Below are 23,640 nucleotides of genomic sequence, written 5' to 3'. Positions count from 1 at the left end.
TTGACCTATCGGTCTATAGGTCTGTTTCTGTACCAATACCATGCTGTTTTGGTTACTGTAGCCTTGTAGTGTAGTTTGAAGTCCAGTAATACAATGCCCCTGGCTTTTAAAAAATTTTTTTAAGACATAAGGTCTCACTTGTGTTGCCCAGAGTGGAGTGTGGTGGTGCAGTCATGGCTCACTGCAGCCTCAAATTCTTGGACTTAAGGGATCTTCCTGCCTCAGTCTCCCGAGTAGCTGGGACAACAGGTGTTTGTCTGTTGTCTGGCTAATTAAAACAATTTTTAATTTTTTTTTGGTAGAAACAGAGTCTTAACATGTTGCCCAGGCTGGTCTTGAACTGCTAGGCTTAAGTAATCTTTGTGCCTTGGCCTTCCCAAGTGCTAGCATTATGGGAGTGAGCCACCATGCCCACCCTTGTTCTTTCTGATGTATAACATTTTCTAAGTTCAACCTGTTAGATATTGAGATATTAGATTCCAATTTCCACCATGAATGATATATGTAATTTAGTGTCCAAGGGATCCTGGAATGAGGGTCTAACTACAATAGTCAAATTCGTGGTTATATGCAGACATGCTGCAAGATGCATGAAACTTGAAGGTTAATCATGTTCAGTCAATTCCTTAGGCCATGTTACTTACACAGGAACATCGCAAAGACTAATGTTCAAAATAATATTTATAATTCAAAGGACTGTAGGGGATATTTAAAAATACAGGGTCTATGCACAGCCCAGAAAGAGCTTACCATTTAGTGCGGGAGAAAACACTATCATAGATGAAACAAATGAAGTAAGTACAGGTGGCTTGCTGAATTATCTAATTTGAAACATAAGCATAGTGCAGACCCTGGTGTTAATCTGTCTGAACTGTTTAGGCCCTTACAACCTACCACATTTCACTAATTTCCAGGTGATGTGTTAGCCTTCTGATTTGATTCTAAGGCACGCTAGAGACTTATTTCTATTATTGTTGGATAAAGATGAAAACTGACTTGAATGTGATTTTCTTCAGTTGTTTGCACTTGCTTCTGCTCTTTTGCAAAGCTTTACATATAGCACTTATTTTTCTGAGAAGATTTTAGTTTGGGGTCAATCTTAGCAAGTGGAATAGGTCTATCTAATTCCCCTGGCAGTTGGCAAAATGTCTGCCTCAATTTACAGGCATCATTGGTCACCTTTTTTCTTTCTCAGCTTGTTATTTATTGAGCTCTAAACAGCCTTAGATGGAGCCTTTATATTAGATTCTGTCATCAATCTATGTTATTGTGCTGATGTGTATAATAAACAGCAGCCAATATGGGTGACATTTGTGATACAGTCTGTTGTTGATTAGATGCCATAAGTTGCCTGTACCTTTCATCGAACAAATTTCCTTCTGGAATATTTCCTTGGTAGAATATGAAAGCTAACAGTGTGGATAAACCCTTTTATTGTCAAGATATGAGATATAAGTTATATTATAAATTTGGTCCTTGAAACCAGCACGACACATTCTCCCCCACTCCTCTGGGAGTCCTATTTTGAAGCTGATTATTTGAATAAAATCACAGACAGTGGGAGAGTAAGGAAAAATTCCCAGCCATGCTCATAATTAGTTGACTGTATTTCTGATGCAGATGCAAACGTTGTTACTTAATACGGTAATTAGCCAGAGAAACATGTGCTTTAATGAATGCCCCTCTGCATATGCAATGCAAATTTGTGCTGCTTACTTTTTCCTTCCTAGGGGTATAAACTGCTTTTAAATGTTTATTTTATTGTGATAGTAAGAGTTTTGGGGGGGGAGTTCATGTATGAAAAAGGATTATATTTTTATTTCCTACCGTGGCCTCTGTTGGATTGATTTTTTTGAGTATTTCTTAGTAGGAACTACCTACTTTCTTTCTTTTTTGGGGGAGGATGGAGTCTTGCTCTTGTCACCCAGGCTGGAGTGCAGTGGCATGATCTTGGCTCACTGTAACCTCTGCCTCCTGGGTTCAAGCAGTTCTCCTTCCTCAGCCTCCTGAGTAGCTGGGATTACAGGTGCCCACTACCACACCTAGCTAATTTTTTGTATTTTTAGTACAAATGGGGTTTCACCGTGTTTACCAGGATAGTATTGATCTCCTGACCTCGTGATCCATCTGCCTCAGCCTCCCAAAATGTTGGGATTACAGGTGTGAGCCACTGTGCCCAGTTGGAACTACCTACTTTCTTGGATGCCATTTGATCTGAGCCGAAATGGCAGTAGCTGGGAATGTCTGTGATGGACGAGGTCATGTTCTAGGCAAGCCCCAGGCCAGACTCTAATATCATACATAGGGTTAAACATCAGGCCAAGAGGTTTCAGGGAGTCACAGAGCTACAGAGAGACATCTTTTTCCAGCAGATCTCTTGCTCTGGGAAAGTTCTTGGGGACAAGATTGGGCAGGAAGCATTGTCACAGAACCGTTCCAGACTGACTTGAATGTTTATTCAGGTTTTAGCTAACCTGTAAGGTTATAGAACCGAGTCAGGGCCTAGGTGGAGCCTTTCGTGGTGAAGCTGCCCAAATTTAATAGACCTGGACTTTGGGGTCACACAAACCACAGTTTGAGTATCAGCTCTTTTACTAGTGGTATGACTTTTGAATGTGACTTAAGCTCTTAGGGCCTCTGTCTTCCTATCTGTGAACTACATGAGAAAAACCTATCTACCTTGTAGGATTTTCCTTTTTAAATGTTTTTGTTTTGTTTTGTTTGAGGGGACAGGGTCTCTGTCATCTAGGTTGGAGTGCGGTATTATGACCTTGGCTCACAGCAGCTTCCACCTCCTGGGTTCAAGTGATTCTCCCCCTTCATCCTCCCAAGCAGCTGGGACTACAGGCATGAGCCACCAATGACTGTCTGGTTATTGTATTTTTTTTTGTAGAGATGGGATTTTTGTCATTTTGCCCAGGCTGGTCTCGAACTCCTGAGCTCAAAGTTATCTGCCCTCCTCACCTTCCCAAAGTGCTGGGATGAGCCACCTCACCTGACTACCTTGTAGGGTTTTCTGTAGGAATAAAGAAGGTAGTGTATATCTAGTAGACTACCTTGTGTTGGGTAGTATTTCTATGAATGCTATTATTATTATTGCCTCCCTCCCTCTCTCTGTCCCTCCCTCCCTCCATCCATCCCTTCATTCCTTCTTTCCTTCCTCCCCCTTCCTTTCTTTTCCTTTCTTTCATTTTTGAGATGGAGTCTCGCTCTATCGCACAAGCTGGAGTGCAGTGTTGTAATCTTGGCTCACTGTAAACTCTGCCTACCAGGTTCAAGCAATCCTCCTGCCTCAGCCTCCCAGGTAGCTGGGATTATAAGCAGGCATCACCACACCTGACTGATTTTTGTATTTTTAGTAGAGACAGGGTTTCAGCATGTTTGCCAGGTTGGTCTTGAACTCCTGGGCTGAAGCAATCCTCCTGCCTTGGCCTCCTAAACTGTTGAGATTACAGGCATGTGCTACCATGCCCAGCTGAATGCTATTATTATTCAAATTATTGAGGCCTGAACAGGTTTCTTATAATTCCCTAGCACAAGATTGATACTGGATTTTGGGGGCTTTTTCTCAGCTCTCATTACTTGGTGTTTGGTACATGCGAATTACCTGTGTTGGATAATAAATATAGAAGTAATGTCTGTCCTGTTATTTGGACTTATGATCTACTAATGTCTGGTTTCTTCCTGAGGGGCTGTTGGCACATCATAGCAGCATTTACTGCATCCTGAACTGAGATAAAGTAGTAGCAAGCTATCAACGAACAACTGTGTAAAACATACAGTTTTAAGTGGGCCTTGTGGAGGTACCAGAATTATAGGACAAAGACTCTGTCCTTGAGGAACTGTCCATATATTTGGGAAGACATGTATTCATAAAAAGACACAAATCCGCAAGGCAGGAAATAAAGGTCATATGAACAGTATAGATAATACTAGTATAAGGATAGATAATACTCAGCTGAGTGGTGGCTCATGCCTATAATCCCAGCACTTTGGGAGGGCAAGGTGGGCAGATTCCATGAGCTCTGGAATTTGAGAACAGCCTGGGTAACATGGAAAAACCCCATACTTACAAAAAATACAAAAATTATCCATGTGTGATGGTACACGTGTGAAGTCCCAGCTACTTGGGAGGCTGAGCTGGGAGGATCACTTGAGCCCAGGAGGTCAAAGCTGTGGTGAGCTGTGATTGTGCCACTGCACTCCACCCTTGGCAACAGGAGTAAGACCCTATCTTAAAACAAAACAAAAAAACGCAGAACAACAGAAAGAATAGATAACGCTGTACACTTCTTAAATCTCCAAGTGTAGGTAATAGTCTTGATTCCACCTCCCTTTTCCCCTTTTCACCTCACATCCAATACATCACCAAGAACATTCAGCTCTGCTTCCAGAATACATCGCAAATCCATCTCTTCTTTGCATTTCCATGCCCTCTGAAGTCCATCCGAGACCTCATCATCTCTCTGTTGGACTACTGCTGGAGACCCTGGCTGATGTATCTTTTATTCCTATTCTTCTCCCAACCTTTCTCTACCTAACAGCTGATGTGGTCTTTTAAAAACCTAAATCAGATTTTTCATTCCTTTACTTAAAACCCAACAAGAACTTCAGTTGCTTTTAAAATAAAGCCCAAGATGTGTAAGGCCCTGCATGGTTCGGCTCTGCTTTTTTTCTGCCCCTTCATCTCATGCCAGTCTCCCTCTCACTAACTATGCTCCAGCCATGCAGGTGGCTTTTCCCTTTTTGGAACCCACCGAGAGCTTTCTTACCTCAGGGTCTTTACATGGGTTCTTTCATTTGATTGAAATATTCTTCCTCTAGTCCCAAACATGGCTTGCTCATTCTCATCCTTCAGGTCCTATTGTACGTGTAATTTCTTCAGAGAGATCAAATCATTCTGACTACTCTATTTAAAAAGTTTTTCTGCCGGGTGCGGCGGCTCATGCCTATAATCCCAGCACTTTGGGAGGCTGAGGCAGGTGGATCACGAGGTCATGAGATCGAGACCATCCTGGTCAACATGGTGAAACCCCGTCTCTACTAAAAATACAAAAACTAGCTGGGCATGGTGGCGCATGCCTGTAATCCCAGCTACTCGGAAGGCTGAGGCAGGAGAATTGCCTGAACCCAGGAGGCGGAGGTTGCGGTGAGCCGAGATCGCGCCATTGCACTCCAGCCTGGGTAACAAGAGCGAAACTCCGTCTCAAAAAAAAAAAAAAAGTTTTTCTGGGAGGATCGCTTGAGGTCAGGAGTTTGAGACCAGCTAGGCCAACAGAATGAAATCCCATCTCTACTAAAAATACAAAATAAGCTGGGCATGGTGGCAGGCGCCTGTAATCCCAGCTACTCAGGAGGCTGAGGCAGGAGAATTGCTTGAACCTGGGAGACGGAGATTGCAGTGAGCTGAGATTGCACCACTGCACTCCAGTCTGGGCAATGAGTGAGACTTCATCCAAAATAAAATAAAATAACATAACATAACATAAAATAAATTGAAGGCCGGGTATGGTGGCTCATGCCTGTAATCCTAGCACTTTGGGAGGCCAAGGCAGGCAGATCACTTGAGCTCAAGAGTTCAAGACCAGCATGGGCAACATGGCGAAAACCTATCTCTACTAAAAATACAAAAAATTAGCCAGGTGTAGTGGTGCATACCTGTAGTCCCAGCTGCTTGGGAGGCTGAGGCGCAAGAATTGCTTGAACCCGGGAGATGGAGGTTGCAATGAGCCGAGATCGTGCCACTGCACTCCAGCAGATCTCAGCTGAGTGAGACAGAGTGAGATTCTGTCTCAAACAAACAAACAAACAAACAAACAAACAACACACACACACAACTCCCCCACCATCCGCCGTGTAAAAAAAAGAAAAAAGATTGTTCAAAGCTGAGGCCAGTAGGATCACTTGAGTCCAAGAGTATGAGACCAGCCTGGGCAACAGAGAGAGACCCTGTCTCTACAAAAAAACCCAAAAAATTAGTTGGGCATGGTGGTACATGCCTGTGGTCCTAGCTCCTCAGGAGGCTGAGGTGGGAGGATTGCTTGAGCCTGGGAAGTCAAGGCTGTGGTGAGCTGTGATAGCACCACTGCATGCCAGCCTGGGCAATAGAGTGAGATCACCTCAACCTCAACAGCAACAACAACAACAACAACAACAACATCAACAACAACAACAGTTTTCTCCATTCTATCACTTAATAATAATCATTATTATTATTATTCGTACATAACATTTACCACTATCACAGTTACGTGTTGACTTATTTTTATTTTTATTTTTTGTCTATTGACTCTCCCTAAGCTCCATGAGGGCAGAAATCTTACCCATTTTGTTCACTGTTATAGTAACTAGCATGTAAAAGGCATTCAATAAATATGGGAATAGATAAACAAATGGACATGGATCATAACAGTTCAGAGGAAGACAGGATTCCTCCTCTGCTAGTCAGTTCAGGCACTGGGAAGGACTTTGCTCAGTGTGAGGGAGACAGAGTGTACCTGGAGAAGAAGGTATAAATGTAAAAGCAGAGGAGACTAAACTGAGATGGGATGTGCAGGGACTGTAGACGTGCAGAGCTGGAACAGCATTTTTTCTTTTTTCAGATGGAGTCTTACTCTGTTGCTGTAGCTGGAGTGCAGTGGCACGATCTCAGCTCACTGCAACCTCTGCCTTGGGTTCAAGTGATTCTTGTGCCTCAGTCTCCTGAGTAACTGGGATTACAGGCGCATGCCACCATGTCCAGTTAATTTTTGTATTTTTAGTAGACAGGGTTTCTCCATGTTAACCAGGCTGGTCTTGAACTGCCAGTCTCAAGTGATCTGTCTTGGCTTCCCAAAAGGCTGGGATTACAGGTGCGAGCCACTGCGCCTGGCCAACTTTCAAGAAGTGGGTGTAGGGAAAGGAATATGGCTGACATGCCTTCAACTCCTTAGCTTCCCATAATTGCCTGTGTAACTTTGTATGTATCACTTAATTTTGAGTTGTCTTCACCTGTACAGTGGGGAAAATAATCCTTAACATGGATGGTTATTGTGAATAGTAACACTTTACACTTAAGATCCTATTGGAATGCATGTGATGACAAATGGTAGCCATTTGTACCAGGATTTCATTCAGATTCTCAGCTGAGGGAGTGCACCAAAATCAAACTTGGAGCTTTGTAGAAACATGGATACCAAGAACCCAGTGCAGTACCACTGAATCAGAAGAGTTAACTGTGGGTGGGAGTTAAAAAATCTGATTTAGGTTTTTAAAAGACCACATCCAGCACATGCATTTTTCTAAAGTTTCCCAGGGGATTCAGATATATAGCTGTTAGAACCATGCATTTAATCTAAGCCATGCCGGAATCCTCTCTAAATATCTGTGGCTGAGGGATTGTCCAACTTGAATAGCTCTGTTAATGGGGAGCTCACAGAGCCACAGATCCAGGCTTCTTCCCAACGGGGCATCCACCTGAGCCTTTGAGCCTTAATCCCTAGAGAACAAGTTATTGATTTCTTAATCAATTGGGTGATATTTGGTAATAAAAAAAAAAAAATCTTGCAGTCCCAACTAACGTCATCATGCCTTCCAGTATTCTTGGTCACATCCAAGATAGAAGCCAATCTAGTTATCTTTTGTACCTTCATGCCTTTTGTATTTGTGCTTCTTCCCTAATCCAATGATTTGCTGCTGGGTTCCCTCCCAGACTTCTCCACTGAGCACTTTAAGCTTCCACCTTCAGTGTACATGAACCTATAGCTCCAACCTCTTTAGTGATTTTCCCTCTACTTCCTGCTGTAACTGAACTCTGTCTTAAATTAGAAGATGGTTCAGATGTCAACAATGACTAGGCAGTCTTATGAAACATTAACCAACTGTTTAGTTGGTTGCTTGTGTACACACAAATATATTCATTCTTGGAATGCCTGGGGCCATTAAACATGTCTAAAGATTTGATGCTGGGAAAACATGATGAGGGCCAAGGGGTCTTGTGTCTGGTGACTATGCATGAAAAGTGAACAAAGCTCTGTGGGCAAACGTGGGACATGAGAGGTAGACAGGGTTGGAAATTAGATGAGATCTTGCTCTGGGAAGTCTTCCTCCTGGAAATAACTCTGGAGTCCTGCAACAGATCAAGCATCCATAATAAGATGGAAAAGAGTGCAATTCCATTAAATCCCTGCATTCTGTATCTGAGGCTCATTTAAAAGAAGCCATCTATTTCTAAGGCCAAGGATGGTTGATGGGGATATGGGAACAGGTTATATAATTTTCTCTAGTTTGAATGCTGTTATTTCAATAAAAGGACTTCTGTTTAAAAAGCCTCGTTGTCAGAAGGGCTTAATTGTCTTGGCTTTCTACAGATTGGGGAGAAAATTAAAAATCAGAATGAATGCCATAAGTTTTTTTCTTTTTTTCTCTTACCGTGGCAGAACAGATTTTTTTTCTTTCTGTATTTTGGTGTAACTTGGACTATTGGTTACATTAGAAATTATTATAACCATCTTATTATATATTTATTATACTTTATTGAATAACATTGTATCCATGAGTGCTATTGTATAACATGAAACACTAGTATGCTTTACATCTTCCTATCAACTCACTGCTCTGGTTTTATTGAAATAATTTGAAATTTTATTTTTATTATTATTATTTTTTTTAATTTTTTTTATTTATTTTTTATTTATTTTTTTACATTGTTCAGCTTTTAGTTCTAGAATCCTTTACTAATAGTTATATGAAGCTCGGCAATCACGTTTAAATGATTATGGAGACTTATCCGTACAGCTTGCTGATTTCGTTGCTCCTTGGTGTTTTTTTCTAAAACCTGTCTACCCTGCACGCTTATTCTTATGATATTTGTTCTGATTCATCTTTTTGATTTTTTTCCCTAGGAAAGGTACACGGATAGATTTTTTTAAAAATTCTAAAATATCTGAAAATATCTTTCTTGGGCTCTTAAGTAAGGTATAGTTTGGCTGGGTCTAGAATGGTCATGTCATAATCTTTTACTTTTAGATAGTTCTTTGTAAATATTTAATTGTCTTTTAGTAGTCAGAGTTTAGAAAAAACATTTCTTATCAATTTTGTAATTCTGGGTTTGTTTCCTCCTATGCAACTGATTTTTTTTCTTTGAAAGGTGCATATAAGTTGAATCTTTAGGAGATAATTACTTTCTCCATTAATTTGTTTTAAAAAGTCCAGACATTTTGAATGTAGTCTATTTAACAATCAGTTGGCAATAATTGCTACGGTTGCATTAGCATCTATTCTGGGGTTGATAAGTGGAAGATACATAGTAAAATGTACCAGAGAACTGTAGCATTTGAAAGAACCCTAAGATATATTTCATAGACCAAGGAATTCTTTTTTTTTTTTTTTTTTTTTTGAGGTGGAGTTTTGCTCTTGTTGCCCAGGCCGCAGTGCAGTGGCGAGATTTTGGCTCACTGTAACCTCCGCCTCCTGGGTTCAAGCAATTCTCCTGGCTCAGCCTCCCTAGTAGCTGGGCTTACAGGCATGTGCCACCATGCCTGGCTAATTTTGTATTTTTAGTAAAGATGGGGTTTCTCCATGTTGGTCAGGCTGATCTCGAACTCCCAACCATTGGCCTCCCAAAGTGCTGGGATTACAGGCATGAGCCACCGCACCGAGACTGGAATTCTTCACAAGTAAATAATCTCATAATTTGACTATTCTCTATGTGTGCGTGTTTGGAAATTTTATTAAATTCAGACATACCTACATTGGATTATTTGATGGGATTAGTGTTTTCGCTTTTCTTGTTTGAGTGGCCTCTATTAGATATTTATTTTAAATATAAGAATTGTAGGGCTGGAAGACAGGGCTTACAACCAGTGATGTGTTGCTTTCCCATTGCAGAGATCAACTGTGGCAACCCTCCAGAAATGCGGCATGCCATCTTGGTAGAAAACCACAGCTCCAGGGTGGGTGGTGTGGCTCGCTACGTCTGTCAGGAGGGCTTTGAGAGCCCTGGAGGAAAGATCACTTCCGTTTGCACAGAGAAAGGCACCTGGAGAGAAAGCACTTTAACATGCACAGGTACAGATTCTGTTCTTCTGGGCTCCTGCTACCCAGGAACAAAACAACTAGCGGAAGCTGAGGGCCTAAAATGATCTGATTGCTGCTTCACTCTATGTACTGTGCCCAACTCTGCTATTTACCTAGTTGTGCACCTGGCTTTAGATTTGTCAGCTAAATCCTGAAGATTTAGAGGGTGGATTGGGAAAATAAGTTGGATAGAAAATATTATGCATCCACCTCTTGAGACTTACCTTAAATCGCTGTGATTCCTGTCTCCTCTGCTTGGCTGGCTGAGAAATTTTTCTCCATGAACCATTTCCTCAGAGGGGCATACTCCTAACTTAACACCTATTGACCACTTTTCAGAGAAAAGGTGGTATGACGAAAAATCGTTTTTTAATGTTTATTAATTGTGTTAACACACATAACACATAAAATTTATCATCGAATATAGTTTTATTTTATTTTATTTTGAGATGGAGTCTTGTTCTGTCACCCAGGCTGGAGTGCACTGGTGTGATCTCAGCTCACTAGAACTTCTGCCTCCCGGGTTCAAGTGATTCCCCTGCCTCAGCTTCCCGAGTAGCTGGGATTACAGGTGCCCACCAACATACCCAGTTAATTTTTGTATTTTGAGTAGAGATGGGTTTCACTATGTTGCACGGGCTGGGCTCGAACTCCTGGCCTCAAGTGATCTGCCTGCCTAGGCCCAAAGTGCTGGGATTACAGGTGTGAGCCACGGACCCTGGCTTACCATCTAATATAGTTTGGATGTTTGTCTCCTCCATATCTCATGCTGAAATGTGGTCTCCAATGTTGGAGGTGGGGCCTGGCGGGAAGTGTTTGGGTCATGGGAGTGGATCACTCAGGAATGGCTTTGTGTCCTCCCCTTGGTGATGAGTTCTTGCTCTTAGTTCACATGAGAGCTGGTTGTAAAAAGGAGCCCGGCACCTCCTTCTCTCTCTCTCTCTCTCTTGTTCCCTCTCCTGCCATGTGACATGCTTGCTCCCTCTTCGCCTTCTGCCATGATTGTCAACTTCCTCACCAGAAGCAGATGTTGGTGCCTTGCTTCCTGTACAGCCTGCAGAACCATGAGCCAGATAAACATATTTTCTTTATAAATTACCTAGTCTCAGATATTCCTTTATAGCAACATGAAACTGATGAGTACACCATCTTACCGATTTCTAAATGTGCTATGTATACTATAGTATATATGTTTATGTATACTCATGTTATTGCAAAACCAATCACCAGAACTTTTTTATCTGGCAAAACTGAAACTTTACACCCATTAAACAACAACTCCTCATTCGCCCCTCCCCACAGCCCCTGGAACATCACCATTCTACTTTCTGTCTCTTGTGAATTTGACTGCTGTAGGTATCTCATGTGGTACTTGTCCATCTGAGACTGGCTTATTTCACTAAGCATAATGTCTTTAAGATTCATCCATGTTTTAACCTGCATCAGCATTTCCTTTCTTTCTAAGGCTGAATAATAGTCCATTGTATGAGTATCCCACGTTTTGTTTATCCATTAATCTACTGATGGACACTCATGTATGTTCTATTTTTTGGCTATTATTAATAATACTGCTACGAAATGTATGCACAGATATCTCTTTGCATATCTCTGTTTTCAATTCTTTTGGATATATATCCAGAATTGGAATTGCTGGCGAAAAGGAGTTTTGAGGCCAGGCACAGTGGCTTATGCATGTAATCCCTGCACTTTGGGAGGCTGAGGAAGGTGGATCACTTGAGGTCAGAGGTTTGAGACCAGCCTAGCCAACATGCTGAAACCCCATCTCTACTAATAATACAAAAATTAGCTGGGTACGTTTGCTTACACCTGTAATCCCAGCACTTTGGGAGGCCAAGGCAGGAGGACTGCTTGAGCCCAGAAGTTCAAGACCAGCCTGGGTGAGATAGTGAGACCCCATCTCTACAAAAAATTAAAAATTTGTCAGGTGTGTTGGTACACACCTGTAGTCCCAGCTACTCAGGTGGCTGAGGCAGGAGAATCACTTGAACCCGAGAGACAGTGGTGAGCCAAGATCATGCCCCTGCACTCCAGCCTGGGCAACAGAGTGAGACTCTGTCTCAATAAAAAAAAGGAGTTTTGCCGGGCGCGGTGGCTCAAGCCTGTAATCCCAGCACTTTGGGAGGCCGAGGCGGGTGGATCACGAGGTCAAGAGATCGAGACCATCCTGGTCAACATGGTGAAACCCCGTCTCTACTAAAAATACAAAAAATTAGCTGGGCATGGTGGCACGTGCCTGTAATTCCAGCTACTCAGGAGGCTGAGGCAGGAGAATTGCCTGAACCCAGGAGGCGGAGGTTGCGGTGAGCCGAGATCGCGCCATTGCACTCTAGCCTGGGTAACAAGAGCGAAACTCCGTCTCAAAAAAAAAAAAAAAAAAAAGGAGTTTTGAGACTTCATTCAGTTCATATTCTAGCAATGCCATGTATTTGCTGTGTGTCATTAGGCAAAGCTTTCAGAGCCTAGGTTTCCTCATCTATAAAATGGGGAATTAAAGTCTGTCTTTCTTACCTCAAAGAGTGTTGAGAAAGCATCAAAGGAGATAATCTGTGGGGCACATTTTAGAAAGCTGAAAGCACCATGCACATGTGAGTCTTTTTCCTCAAGTTGTTAGCCTCACGTGAAGACCTTCTCATGAATCAGAAATGTGCACTGCTACATGATTCATTTCACACCTCTGCCTCCGAGGGACAAGGTGAGAAAAGGCAGTAATTCTTACTATTTGTGATGGTTGATCAGAAGGTGTGACAAATGGTTGTCACATAGTCCCTGGGAATAGATTTCTGGCTGTTGACTTGCTTGGTTCTGAAGACAGGTCTCTGAAGAGCGAAATCTCCAGGAACTTTGATCTGGGTCTCTGGTTTAACTAGCAGCAGAATTGTGGTAGAACGTCTCAGGTCTTGCCCATCAACATTTTCCATCGGAAAGTCTAGCTAGAGCAAACAAAACATGTAGGCCCCCTGGGGATTATTCAGGCATAGAGCAATGTTTCATAACTATGTTGGGGATGGGAATTTGAGGAACTCTGTCCATTCATTCAATAGAAATCTGTTTAGCAGGCACTATATGTCAGGTACTTTGTTGGCATGACCCCCTTGGAATCCACAGTGCAGCAGGGGAAACAGCCTTTTCCCCAAAGATATGCACATACACATGCACATATAATGTTTTACGAGTAAATTCAAGGTGTTTCTGGACCCCTGAAATCTTTGAGTAAAGCATTCTTGGCATAGACAGAAAGCTCAGCTGTGATGTTGAGGCCCTGTGTATGCCACGCAATTCCTACATTTGGTCATCTCCCTCACAAATTCAAGAGGATGTAGGTCAGAGACTGCAATCAGAAAAACAAAGAAGGACAGACCTGGATGAGAACCTAGAGATATAATGCAGCCTTCTCTTAGAGAGGTCTCATTGACTTGCCCAGCCTGCACAGAGGAGCAAGGGCAAACGTGTAACTGACACCCAAGACTCCAGCGTTCCAGTCTTAATGATTGGAGAAATTGAGAAGAGCTAATGCCACACTGGACTAGACTGATGGTCACTCCAACCTATCATTGCATTTGCAATAGCGCCTCCAAGAATTATTTGGAGGAAGGGAGGTAGCCGCCTCCTGGAATGCTAAATTCAACATTTTGGGAAGCATTCCTGACACAGAGCCACCACTGGAGTCACTTGGTAAGAGCTGAGTATATGACCCTCAGCCATTTGCTTCATTGCTCAAGCTACTCTGCCTCCACCATTCAGAATTCAATGGGGGTATAAGAATTAGTCACCGCAGGAAAAACCAGTGGATCTGCATGGGGCATAGTAAGCTATTAATTAGCTGATGCTTGTAGAGCACTTTGAAGAACAAACATGTTATGTAACTGCTAATTATAATTACTATCCTCAGCCTGCTACCTTTCACAAAGTCTGTGGCTCCAGCTGCAGCTGTTTCCATGGGTTTATGCGAGCTTTGATTTAAGGAAAGAAAAGGCATTCTCCCTGAGAGCTGTGATCTTTCTGTGAGGAGGGCTTTATGCTCTCCATCAGGATTGGCAGCTAAATTCAATTTCCGAAGATAAAGGGAGTGATTTACATGCTGATTAATTCATGGTGCAGTGCAGATGATCTCTGGATGGGTAGGTAGGAGAGGCTTCTGGAAATTTAGTGAGAGCTGCTGATTACCATGGCTCTTGTTTAGTTACCCCTCTTCTTTTTTTCTTTTTTCTTTTCCCTGTTTTTCACTTTTTACCCATTTCTTCACTTCCCTCATCCCAACTGTCTCTGTGTATTTTTGTTGTTGTTTTGGAGACAGAGTCTCACTCCTTTACCCAGGTTGAAGTGCAGTGATCACAGCTCACCACAGCCTCAAACTTCTAGCCTCCAGCGATCCTCCTGCCTCAGCCTCCCAAGCAGTTGGAACTATAGGCATGAGCCACCATACCTGAAATTAAAAAAATTTTTTCTGTAGAGATGGGGGTCTTACTATGTTGCCCGGGCTGTTCCCAAACTGCTAGCCTCAAGCAATCCTCCTGCCTCTGTGTATTTTACACTTCCCTTTCTCAATGTTCACTTTTGGCTTTCGCTGTCATCTTTTTCTACTTTTCTGCCTCTCTCTGAATGCCTTCTACCTCTGTCCTGTTTTCACTGTTTATCTTCCTGTACCTACATATTTAGTTCCAAACTGAGTGGAATAATTTATTTTCACTCTACCTGGGTTGTTTTTAGTTACCTTTAAAAATATTTTTGAAGCCACTAGTCTATTGGATTAGTAGTACAGATCCGTATTTTAAAGGGGCATGAGCTCTATCAAGATGATGGGACCCCCCCCTTCCCCCGTCCCACATACACACCCAAGGCCGGTTTGGACTGGAAACTCCAGACAGCTGGGAATTAGGCAACCACTTCAGTGTCTGGAAAAACCCCAGGTGGAAGCTTGATGTTAATGAGTCGGTTTACCTCAAGATCAAAGAGACTGATTCATTCTTGATAAGACTTTCCCTGGCTCCATTCTGCACAGGCCATTTGGCTTTTCATGTTTAGAATCTGAGTTAATGATTATAAGGCTGAGAATCACTCCTTGCTCTTGGAAGGGCAGCGTCTCTGCTGGAACAGAGGCTGTTTATCTGTAGGATCCTTTCTGTGTCCCTAAACTGCTCCGGGCACTGCTCTGATGCCTCCAGGACTCCTGTTGGCCTCTGCCCCTTCTGTTTGGCTGTTGACCTTCTTCTCCAGCCCACTGAGTGCTCACTTGCAGCTGCACGCATTTCAGATGGAACAGAAAGGTCAGCCGGAATAAATGGACGTATTTGCATAAATAGCCACATGGCCGGATGCACTGGAATATGTGAATGAGATTTGGACCGTCAAGCATTATAGCTATTGCTGGCTGAGCATGAACTTACACACCCAGGGCCCAGCTAGGGGCCTTAATGCTCAATTTCATTTCGTCCTCCTAAAAGCCTTGTGAAGTAAGCGTTGTTATTTTCATTTCCTAGGTGAGTAATCTGGGACTCATAAAGGTTAAGTGACTTTCACATGGTCTCTCAATAATGAGCAAATGGTGGAGTCAGGATTTGAACGGAGGCCTGTAAGCCCAGAAAGCCCACATTCTGTCTCCTATGTCAGTGTCTTCCAAGCTTGAATCGTTTGTATACCACCCTGACACAATGTTTGCCATAATAAAAGTTTTATTTGCTTAGAATGTTTCCTTAAACAACTTAAACATAAATTTATAATTCAAATTTATTAAGGACAATATATGTGATCTCATGAATTTGATGAAGTGGGTGTATTTTTATGATATACACAAAAACCAATAAATAACAAACAGATAAAAATGTTTTTCTGGTCAAGCATGGTGGCTCACGCTTGTAATTTCAGCACTTTGGGAGGCCAAGGTGGGTGGATCACCTGAGGTCAGGAGTTCGAGACTAGCCTGGCCAACATAGTGAAATTCCCGTCTCTACTAAGAATACAAAAATTAGCTGGGTGTGGTGGCATGCGCCTGTAGTCCCAGCTCCTTGGGAGGCTGAGGCAGGAGAATCGCTTGAGCCTAGGAGGCAGAGGTTGCAGTGAGCCAAGAATATGCCACTGTACTCCATCCTGGGTGACAGAGTGAGACTCCATCTCCAAAAAAAAAAAAAAAAAAAGTATTTGTGTGCCACCAAAAATCATCCTAAAGTGTGTAATGTACTTTACGCGAATGTATTGTAAGCCATGCTACTTCTACTTATTTTATGTGAATCTAAGACTTCAAAGAAAGAAAAAAAAAACACATTAAAACTTTTATAGCCAAACATACATTTATTCAAGTAGTTACCATGGGAAGCCATACCCTGATTTCTGTGGTGCTGCTGTTACCATCATGTTTGCCTGTTTGAGAATGGCCTTTGGAGGTAATTTATGAGCCGTATTAGAAGATCAGTTACATTCCTTTTGAAATCAGATGCCGTTTTGACTAGAAATAATACTGAGCTTGCGTGACCATCTGTTTGGGTTACCTGGATTTATTCTGTATGACCCTTTGCTGTTTCCAAAAATAAAGAAAAAGGATATAAAATTGTAAACCAAGAGAGTACACTAGACCAGCCCCTGTCCTTGCACAGTGGGACTTCTGAAAGAGGAGTCTGGGCTCACTGTCTCGTTCCCTCCCTTCCTCTGCACTTCTCAGCCTACTGGGGGAAAACTAGGCATGTAACACCCCAACCTCACTGTAGCATCTCACCAAGGTCACTATCACCACCTCCCTGCCAAATTCATGTTCCAGTTTCAGCTCTCATTCTTAACCTTTCCACAACATTTAGCATTGCTGATGGTTTATCCATCCACTCAACAAGTCAACCAAATAATACATATTTTTAATATCCATATTTAAGGAACTGTACCAGGGCCTGAGGCTAGAGAAACATGGTTTTTGCCATAGTAAAGTTACATTCAGAAGAGGTAGTCGTTATATAATTACTTACATATTTAGTTACGAATGTGGTAAGTACCACATACAGAAATACTAGATGCTAACAAAATACAAAAATACATAACATTATATCTATCTATATCTATCTATCTATATATACATAACATAATATATAGGTATGTGTACACACACACACACACACACACACACACACACACACAGAGTAAAACAAAACAAAGGCACTTACTTTATCACCCACTGAGACTTTCTTTCCCCAAATCCAATGAGAGTTCAGCTGGAGCCTGTGGGGGCCTCCTTCTTTTAAGCCAGAGAGTCCTCTATATTCTAGAGCTGGACAGGCCAACCGCCTGCTCTTTCCACTTCTACCCAAAGTCAAACCTCAGATCTAATCCTGATGCTGTGGGCACTCCATTATGGGAGAAGGGCCCTGTGAGAGGAGAGAGGGAGATAGAGCTTGCCCCCGCTGCCTTGACCAGCTCCAGGCCCTTCTTGGCTAGGGGACAAGGAGGCTGTGGGCGTTTAGCGGAAAGGAAGACTAATTTTCTCTAAAATTTATTTATTTTTTTATTTTTCAGGGACAGAGTCTTGTTGTGTCACTCAGGCTGGAGTGCAGTGGCATGATCTCGGCTCACTGCAACCTCCACCTCCCAGGTTCAAGAGATTCTCCTGCCTCAGTCACCGAAGTAGCTGGGATTATAGGTGTTCACCACCACACCTGGCTAATTTCTATATTTTTAGTAGAGATATATTTTCACCATGTTGGCTAGACTGATCTTGAACTTCTGGCCTCAAGTAATCCACCTGCCTTGGCCTCTCAAAGTGCTGAGATTACAGGTGTGAGCCACTGTGCCTGGTCTTGGACGGCTAATAATTTTCAAAGAAGAGACACTCTTTCAAGTCCTCCCTTTCCTTCATTCGTAGACATCAGTCATTCTACCAGCCTCCTGAGTCTGTTCTGCACTGTCTTCCTCCTCTGGTTCCCCCCTGCCCCACCCCCGCCAGGTTCCAGTGTTTTCTAGTGTTCTGCCATTGGGCTCCTCACTGTCTCTGTCCTACCTGGATATCTCACCTGCGCCCATACCTTCAACCACCATTCATATATCCACGACTTTCAAGACAACTTTTTCCCTAGATAGTCAGCAGACAACATCATCACAGCCCAGTACCTGGTGCGGCAGGATACTTGGCTTTTGATAGTCATTGAGTTAGTGGTGAGCAGGGAATGGAAGAGCCCAGGATAGCTCCAAAGAAGACTTCCAGAAATGTTTTCAGTTATCAGCACTTTCGGAATTAGGGCATATAGTTTCCATTTAAAGGGCTGCATTCCTGTAGATCAGGCGTCCCCAAACTACGGCCCTGCAGGCCACATGTGGCCCCCTGAGGTCATTTATCCGGCCCCCCGCTGCACTTCAGGAAGGGCCACCTCTTTCATTGGTGGTCAGTGAGAGGAGCACAGTATGTGGCGGCCCTCCAACTGTCTGAGGGACAGTGAACTGGCCCCCTGTGTAAAAAGTTTGGGGACGCCTGCTGTAGATGTTTAATATCTGATTCATTTATAAAGAAGTCTTTCCAACTAATTTGTAGGCACCTGGAGGGAAAAGCAATGAAACTTTGTTAAACTGCTCCCTGAGATGAAATATCTGACACCCCTATAATTGGATCTGGGTCCCATCTGTGCAGAGAGCATGGCACAGGCTGGAGGCAGATGGCATCTTTGAGATGCCATTTACAGTTGTCATAGTGAATGAACAAGAAGGAAGGACAAGAAAGAAAACTCCTTTCTAATTTCTGCTTGGATAACAAAGGAAGTGAGGGTAAAAAAGAAATTTGCCTTGCTGGCAACTCAGAGAGAAGATGAGGGCTGGGCTGGTGCCTTTTCTTTCTGGACTGGGTAGTGAGTTAGCATCAAAGGAACTGGTGAGTGAGCAGAGATGCCACGAGTTCTGGGGCTTTGAAGGACAGCAAAGAGGGTAGAAGCCAGAAATATCTGGGGCCTGTTCAGGCTGATAAAAGACTGGGGCCAACATTGTCTTTATGCTACCCACGGGGGTGAACTGTTAAACTCATTGTGTCTCTTAGGTACCCATGCCCACAATTGGAGTATTTCTCTTTTTTTTCTTTTCTTTGTTTCTTTTTTCCAATGGAGTCTCCCTCTGTCACCCAGACTGCAGTGCAGTGGCCCAATCTTGGCTCACTGCAACCTCTGCCTTCTGGGGTCAAGCAATTCTAGTGCCTCGGCCTCCCAAGTAGCTGGAATTACAGGTGTGTACCACCACGCCTGGCTAATTTTTTGTATTTTTAGTAGAGACAGGGTTTCACCATGTTGCCCAGTCTGGTCTCAAACTCCTGACCTCAAGTGATCTGCCCATCTCAGCCTCCCAAAGTGCTGGGATTACAGGTGTGAGCCACCGCACTTGCCTAGGCCACAATTGGAGTATTTCTTTGATTTCGAATCAGCTGTGTTCTGGGGAGAAATACTGATATGGAGATCCAGGAATGCTGCAGACAGCTGTATGTGGCCTTTCTGGTATCTCGGCAAGAGTTTGCCTGTTTTCCTCTCTCTGTCTCCATTGATTTTCACTTGCTAATAGATGACCTGGGCTTACCCAAGACCAGGTCATATGGGACACCGACCGAATCTAGGCATTGCTCCTGAAGGGATGATTTAGTAAAAAATAAACACTTCTTTTGGCAGAGAGATCAGTAGATCTGGGTCAATCCAAAGCTAGCATTGGTTCTGAGTACAGGAGAAGAGGGTTGGCCCTACAGGTATCTAAGCTGCAGGCTTCCTTTCACACTTGGAGACTACGAAGTGAGATTTACTAGAAGGGAGAAACAGGAGCTGCAGTAGAGCATCAAACCCCAGGCATCAGGAGGGGGAACCGAAGGCAGTAAAGCCAGGGAAGGAGAGCCAGTGTCAGATGCCTGATTGTACCGGTCTCCACGGAGGACGGGCATTATCCCTTCTGTGTGACAGTGTCCTTAGATGCTGAAGAAACTAAGTCTTTGTTGGACAGCCCTTCAGAGGAAAGAAGGAAGGAAGGATTTATCTACCAGTTCCTGTCCCCATGGGATTTTAACTCCCCTGCACTTCCAGATGGCATGTGCTGGGGTGTGGGTGCCACAGCAGGGAAGCCCCAGAATAGGAGACAAGACCTGTTCATGTTGTCAAAACCCATGCAGGGATCAGACAAGGAGTAGGGGAAGATGACAGAGGCTGAGGAGTTCTTAAGAGGTGTCTGCCTCAATAGGAAAGCTTGAACTGGGGTTGCAGAATATCCCTGCTTGGTGACATGACGATAACTTTTTCCAGGAATAATTGTATGATAGCTTCTATCTGCAGGAATTTTGTTTATTTGTTTTTGTTTTTGAGACGGAGTCTCACTCTGTCACCCAGGCTGGAGTACAGTGGTGGGATCTCGGCTCACTGCAACCTCCGCCTCCCAGGTTCAAGTGATTCTCATGCCTCAGCCTCCCAAGTAGCTGGGACTACAGGTGTGCGCCATTGCACTCGGCTAATTTTTGTATTTTTAGTAGAGTTGGGATTTTGCCGTGTTAGCCAGGCTGGTCTCAAACTCCTGACCTCAGGTGACCAACCTGCCTTGGCCTCCCAGAGTGTAGGGATTACAGTCATGAGCCACCGTGCCCTGCCTGTTTGTTTTTGATGTTATTGTAAATAAATTGTTTTCTTAATTTCATCTTTGGACTGCTCATTGCTAGTGTTTAGAAACACAATAGATTTTTATGCCAGGTGCAGTGGTGTGTGCCTGTAGTCTCAGCTACTAGGGAGGCTGAGGCTGGAGGATTGCCTGAGTCCAGGAGTTCTGGGCTGTAGTGCGCTACGCCAACCGGGTGGCTGCACTAAGTTTGGTATCAATATGGTGACCTCCCGGGAGCAGGGGACCACCAGGTTGCCTAAGGAGGGGTGAATTGGCCCAGGTCGGAAACAGAGCAGGTCAAAACTCCTGTGCTGATCAGTAGTGGGATTGCACCTGTGAATGAATAGCCACTGCACTCCAGACTGGGCAGCATAGCAAGACCCTGTCTCTAAAAACAACAACAACAACAACAACAACAACAACAACAAAACAATATATTTTTGTACATTGATCTTGTATCCTACAACCTCGCTGAACTCCTTTCTCAGCTCTAATAGTTTTTTGGTGTGGATTCCTTAGGGTTTTCTCTATATAAGATCATATCATTTGCAAGTAGAGATAGTTTTACTTGTCTGTAGGGAGTTTTATTTTATTATCTTGAGACGGCGTTTTGCTCTGTCGCCCAGGCTGGAGTGCCGTGGCACAATCTTGGCTCACTGCAACCTCTGCCTCCTGAGTTCAAGTGATTCTCCTGCCTCTCAGCCTCTTAAATAGGATTACAGGCATGTGCCACCATATCCTGCTAAGTTTTGTACTTTTGGTAGAGATGGGGTTTTGCCATGTTGGCCATGCTGGTCTCAACTTCTGAGCTCAGGTGATCTGCCCACGTTGGACTCCCAAGGTGCTGGGATTGCAGGTATGAGCCACTGTGCTTGGCTGGGAATTTGATTTTAAAGAAATAGAAAGTTAGATCCCCTTCCCCTCTTCCTGTCTGAACAACCACTTGAGGATTGACTGGGACTGTTGGAAACTGTTACCTCAGGGAACCAAGGCCTTCATATGGCTTCCCACATTGCTATATTACCTGGAATATATGCAGAATATTTAAAAGAACAACCCAAAGAAATCAGTGGCTTCCTGATAGACCAGGATTAAATAGCTTCAGTTAAAGGAGTCCCAGAAGTACCTAGGAACCTTGTGGAGAAGTTCTTCGGTTTGCCCCAACCTGCTTCTGAGGCTTGGTCCTGTCATTTTTCCCCTTGGGATAGCAGTGACTTGAAGAAGAGTGCCACACCACCCTGCTGGGATGAGAAAGGTGGAAGCAGATCTTACCTGTGTAGTTGCAGGGAGGAGCTCACTCAGTACCCAGCTCTGGGCCTTGTTCGATCCTACCCGAGTGGAATGCCAGTGGCATCCAGTGGCCTGTCAGGTGAATCACGGGTTGGAATTCTGATCTGTACCCAAGCAGGGCTCTTTCCCTTCCCTCTAAATCAGGTAATGGGCCACGCTCATTCATGAATAAGAGAAGCTGGGTAATTGGCTTGGGAGAACTTGCGTTGCCTGACTCAGTGTTTGCCTCTGAAGATGAATGGTGACCCGCAGAGATACCAGCTGTGCGATACACTAATCTCCTTTAGAATTTTCCCCAAGCCCATTGATGCATTTTGTGAGTCGACTGCCTTTTTCTCTTTTAGAAATTCTGACAAAAATTAATGATGTATCAGTGTTTAATGATACCTGTGTGAGATGGCAAATGAACTCAGAAAGAAGAAACTCCAAGACTGTATATGTGGTAAGTAAAGTGATCTACTTTTTCCTACTAGGACAGACACCATCACCCCTGGGAATATGAGTCAGAGGGACTTACTTCCATGAGAGCTTCTCAATCTAATTGATTTTTTTTCTTTTTTCTTTTTGAGACAGAGTCTCACTTTGCAGTGCAGTGGTGCAATCTTGGCTCACTGCAACCTCAGCCTCCTGGGTTCAAGCGATTCTCCTGCTTCAGCCTCCTGAGTAGCTGGGATTACAGGTGCGCGCCACCATGCTTGGCTAATTTTTTTGTATTTTCAGGAGAGACAGGGTTTCACCATGTTGGCCAGGTTGGTCTTGAACTTCTGACCTCAGGTGATCCGCCTACCTCAGCCTCCCAAAGTGCTGGGATTACAGGCATGAGCCACCATGACTGGTCTCAATCTAATTGCTTTCTAATGCCACTGTCATTTAAAAAGAATGGACAGGATTTTCAAGGATAACTGAATTATTTCGTTATTTTGCATTTAGCATATTTGTCATTCGGCAGGGTGCATGTGTGGTGGATGCGTTTATATTTGGCATCCTCACTATTGCTTGTTTCCAAGCACTTGCATTTCACTCCCCCAGAGCAAGCCTGGGAACATCTGCTGACTTGGCGATAGAGTGCAGCTCTTGGTCCTCAGGTTGCAATTGCCTCTATTTGATCATTTGTGTGCGGGAGAGAGCACTTCCTAGGGAGATTCCTCATTTATGTCTCTTTTAGGGTTTTATTAATCACTGGGCTAATCAGAGTTTATCAGCAGATACCTGGTAGCAGAGGTTTATTTATCAGCAGATACCTGGTAGCAGAGATTTACCTTACAAATGCTCCCTGGCTGAGCAGCGCAGTATAAAATGAAATAGTAGGAGAAGGGGCTCCAGCACCACAAATTCTGGGTTGTTTTGACTGGAGTCACAGTGGGTTCTCTTGTCTTTTCCTCTCAAAGATATCCATAAAAGGACAACGGCTGGACCCTATAGAATCAGTTCATGAGGAGACAGTCAAGTTGACCACAGACAGCAGGACCCCAGAAGTGTGCCTCGCCCTGTACCCAGGCACCAACTACACCATGCACATCTCCATAGCACCTCCAAGGCACTCTGTGCCAGCCGTCATTGGTTTCCAGACAGCTGGTAGGTGGAGGTGATGTCTCATTTCCTCGTAGAAAATGCTAAGCACAGGATGTAGGAAGCATGCTGCAGAATCAGCTGGGCTCGAGAGCTCCTATTTGCTTTCTGAGATTTATACTCAGATGT

General features: G+C 43.6%; 1 protein-coding gene across 6 annotated transcripts in view; it reads left to right on the top strand.

Moving 5' to 3' along the window:
- SUSD1 (sushi domain containing 1) overlaps positions 1-23,640 on the top strand; it is a 150,959-nt gene that overhangs the window by 42,760 nt on the left and 84,559 nt on the right. For 5 of the 6 annotated variants that reach the window (XM_039475228.2, XM_074395177.1, XM_074395176.1 and 2 more), the window contains 3 exons: positions 9,868-10,047; positions 22,287-22,384; positions 23,331-23,517. In XM_039475228.2, the coding sequence (XP_039331162.2) occupies positions 9,868-10,047; positions 22,287-22,384; positions 23,331-23,517 (465 nt within the window). The remainder of the gene's footprint in view (positions 1-9,867; positions 10,048-22,286; positions 22,385-23,330; positions 23,518-23,640) is intronic. The other variant, XM_074395175.1, reaches the window with a different exon arrangement.

Source organism: Saimiri boliviensis, chromosome 2 (assembly GCF_048565385.1).
Source record: "Saimiri boliviensis isolate mSaiBol1 chromosome 2, mSaiBol1.pri, whole genome shotgun sequence".
Classification (NCBI taxonomy): Eukaryota; Metazoa; Chordata; class Mammalia; order Primates; family Cebidae; genus Saimiri; species Saimiri boliviensis.
The sequence above is the reverse complement of the archived record's forward strand: the minus strand, read 5'-3'. Positions and strand labels throughout refer to the sequence as shown.